We start from the raw sequence: 3,032 nt of genomic DNA on the forward strand, positions 1-3,032 counted from the left end.
TATTAGGTGATCCTGCAGGGCAAGATTTGCACCTGATGCCAACATTCAGTGCTGATGCAGGAACAAGAGTGACCTTTTTGTAGCAAGGTGAAAAGTAATGCCATGAGCTCCGGGTGGTTGATCGTAACGGTAATGCATGGATGGAAGTCTGACATACTATGACAAATTAAAAATAGATTAGCATCGAATGTCCCAAAATATTGTCATGGAATTGGTACAATTAACTTAATTTACCCAGGATACCGTAACAATAAATACTTAGTAGTCATAAACTTTTCATGTTTAAACTGTTTAGGTTAATAAACTTGGTTATCTCGAACAGTTTGAACCAATTCATCAGGTTTTACAGTGCTGAAAATGTGTTTTTTTGGGTACTGAATTTTCAAACAAAAAGCATTAAAAGCATGGTACAGGTGCCATTGCCTTAGGCTGCCCCCAAACCTAGAAGGTTTCAAGGGAGCCAGTCTGCATCCCCGCATGCCAGTCAGTCCCCAAAGTATATGCAATAAATGGAAAGACACAGAGAAGAGAGCTGCTGCAATGAGTATTAAAATAAGAAAGCTAGGGGGAAAAGCAAAGTAGTAGCAGTTAAAAACCTATAGTTATAGTATGAAGATGATGATATTTATGTTGTAGAAGTCTACAAGTCTCTCGTGAGACAAAAGAAACCTAAAGACTTGAATGACTTTTTTTTGCCCATGTCCCCTTAGGGGCTCCATAAGAAAGCAAGCTGCTAAAATAACTATAACATAGCTATAATATACTAAAATAGTCAATGACAACAAAACAAACCAAAGAAAACCCAAAATAAAATTGTTGGTGAAGTCAAGGTACAGTACACATTTGTGTTTATGATTGGCTGGCTGACGTAGTGTGAGAAAAAACAGGTTGATAGCAATGTGTGCGTCAGGTCATCTAGTTTCATATGAAACCAAGCGTCTTCACCAGCTTAAAAGCGGGAGCCCGCTACAGCCTCTGGGAAAGACATTGTGGAGGTTGAAGAGGTTAGGATAACAGGGTGGCCAGTGCTTCTGGAAGCGTACATCAAATGGTTCCTCTAGAAGATCTTCCTCTAAGATTTACTCCTAAATTTCCATCTGTGATTACGCGGGTAAATCTGACTTTTCTCATTAACCTTTCTCACTGACACCTGCTGTGAAAAGAGCAAGATTAAGAGAACATCTTTACCATGGTTTTCATTTTCATCAGTATCTCAAAATATACAGTAAATTAATGATTAGGAGAAATATGTATGAAGAAAAGGATAGATGGTAAAAACAGTGAAAGAAAGGTGATAGATGCAAAAAGGCATGAAAGGACAAATATCAAATGTGAGTTTAGAAGAATGGTAATTAAAGAAGTAAAGAAATCCAGCAGATAGCTGAAAGGATTGAAGATATGCATGTCTGTGTATGTGTGTGTATGTGTGTGTGTGGTGAGGTGTGTGGTGTGTGTTGTTGAGGTGGTGTGCTTGTGTGGTTAGTTGTGTTGGTGTGTGTGTGTGTGTGTGTGCTGCCCGGCTGGGACCCTGCTAATTCAAAGGCTCATCTCCAATCAGAGGGAGACTGCCTAGAGTTTCACCATCAGCAGCAGCCTACGACGTGGGTACCCATAATCCTCAATTCTTTCCCTCGAGGTCAAGCCTCGACCGATTATTCTCCACGCAACGCACAACCTATCATCATTGACAGATCACGACAATCAGCTTCCTTTCTCCTCTTCACCTGACAGAGATAGGTAATAAAAGAGTGGAGAAGTGAGTGATGCTGGGAAAAATTATTGCGGAGTCTGACACTTTATGACACACACCTTATTAATTTTGTTGAGTATTGCATCTTAAAGTTAAAAAAGTTAAAAAAGTCCATTAATTTACTAACGAAGACCATGCCATTTGTGTGGTATAAAAACGATTTTATTCAGATTAATGAGAAGATTCTGGTAAGATTGAATGAGGGTCATGTACAGAGGGATCATAAGGGGTCTAGGAGAGAGATTAGGAAGGGAGGGAGTCGACTGCATATGATTTATAAAAGGTTAGCTAGGTAGTAGCATGGACTCAATGGTCCAAATGAAATATAGAAACATTGCAGAAAATAACGTTAATGTGAGGCTTTAATGTTTTTATAGCATTCAGTCTAGTGTATGCACTAACTGGCTAATGTCCAGGATGATGCTCGCTCACGCCTACGAACTGTGTATGGAATGTGAGCAACAGAATGCTTAGGTTCACTTAACAGCCACTTGTGTCACTATTAACAGCGTTTTTCTGAAATGTATAAAGTTAACTGGTACAACAGTTAGAAATCATCTTTATCTTTTTAATTATTGTTTGTTTGTTTGCATGTGTGTGTGTGTCAGTGAGGAAGCAGCCTAATGGCATTGGAGCTAGGCCTAATGCTCTCGGGCTGGGTGCAGATGATAGTTTAATCAGCTCTGTGGTGCAGCTCCATACTGGGGCTTCTCCTGGCCACTGGGCCGTGTGAAGGAGCTCCGCAGTGTGCCAGCAGACTCGGCCCGAACAGACGCTCGCCCAGTCTGAAACACTAGAGGGACAGCTGCTCTGCTCCGGCCCAAAATGACCACGCCAACACATAAACTATCACATAAAGGGAAATGGATAGAGGGAGAGAAGCACAGACTCGTGCTGCTTTGATTTCATTTAGATTTGAAGGTGGCTGATGTTGGTGTACATTTCAGATCATCAGGAAGTTCTATCTGTGTGCAGCAAAATGCAGTTGGACCGAATTTGGAGAGGAGAAACTCTTCCAGCCAGAACCCTTGTAAACTCTTGTCATAGTAATGTAAGTAACTACACTGTACTGTTATATCTTCTATCACAGAATACCCCGCTATATGCTACGTTTTCCTTGTTTTCCAGAGGAACCACCAACTGGTGCTGGGAATATCCTTTCCCTCTGATGATGGCAAACAATGTTAATAAAACACTTCCCCTGAGACACCACACAATCACAGCAACACACCACTCACATTAACACATGAGGCTACTTTCTTTGTTGTTCCCAGCCCACTCC

At 41.0% G+C, this 3,032-nt stretch overlaps 1 protein-coding gene across 1 annotated transcript in view; it reads left to right on the forward strand.

Annotated features, from left to right (window-relative positions):
• The window catches only part of LOC118328043 (LHFPL tetraspan subfamily member 4 protein-like), a 9,721-nt gene extending 7,182 nt beyond the window's left edge, over nucleotides 1-2,539 (forward strand). Inside the window, exon 2 of the mRNA XM_035661645.1 lies at nucleotides 2,445-2,539. Within this exon, the coding sequence (XP_035517538.1) occupies nucleotides 2,445-2,539 (95 nt within the window). The remainder of the gene's footprint in view (nucleotides 1-2,444) is intronic.
• Nucleotides 2,540-3,032: the final 493 nt, after the last annotated feature.

This window comes from Morone saxatilis, unplaced genomic scaffold (assembly GCF_004916995.1).
Source record: "Morone saxatilis isolate NCDOM2014 unplaced genomic scaffold, NCSU_SB_2.0 Contig18, whole genome shotgun sequence".
Taxonomy (NCBI): domain Eukaryota; kingdom Metazoa; phylum Chordata; class Actinopteri; family Moronidae; genus Morone; species Morone saxatilis.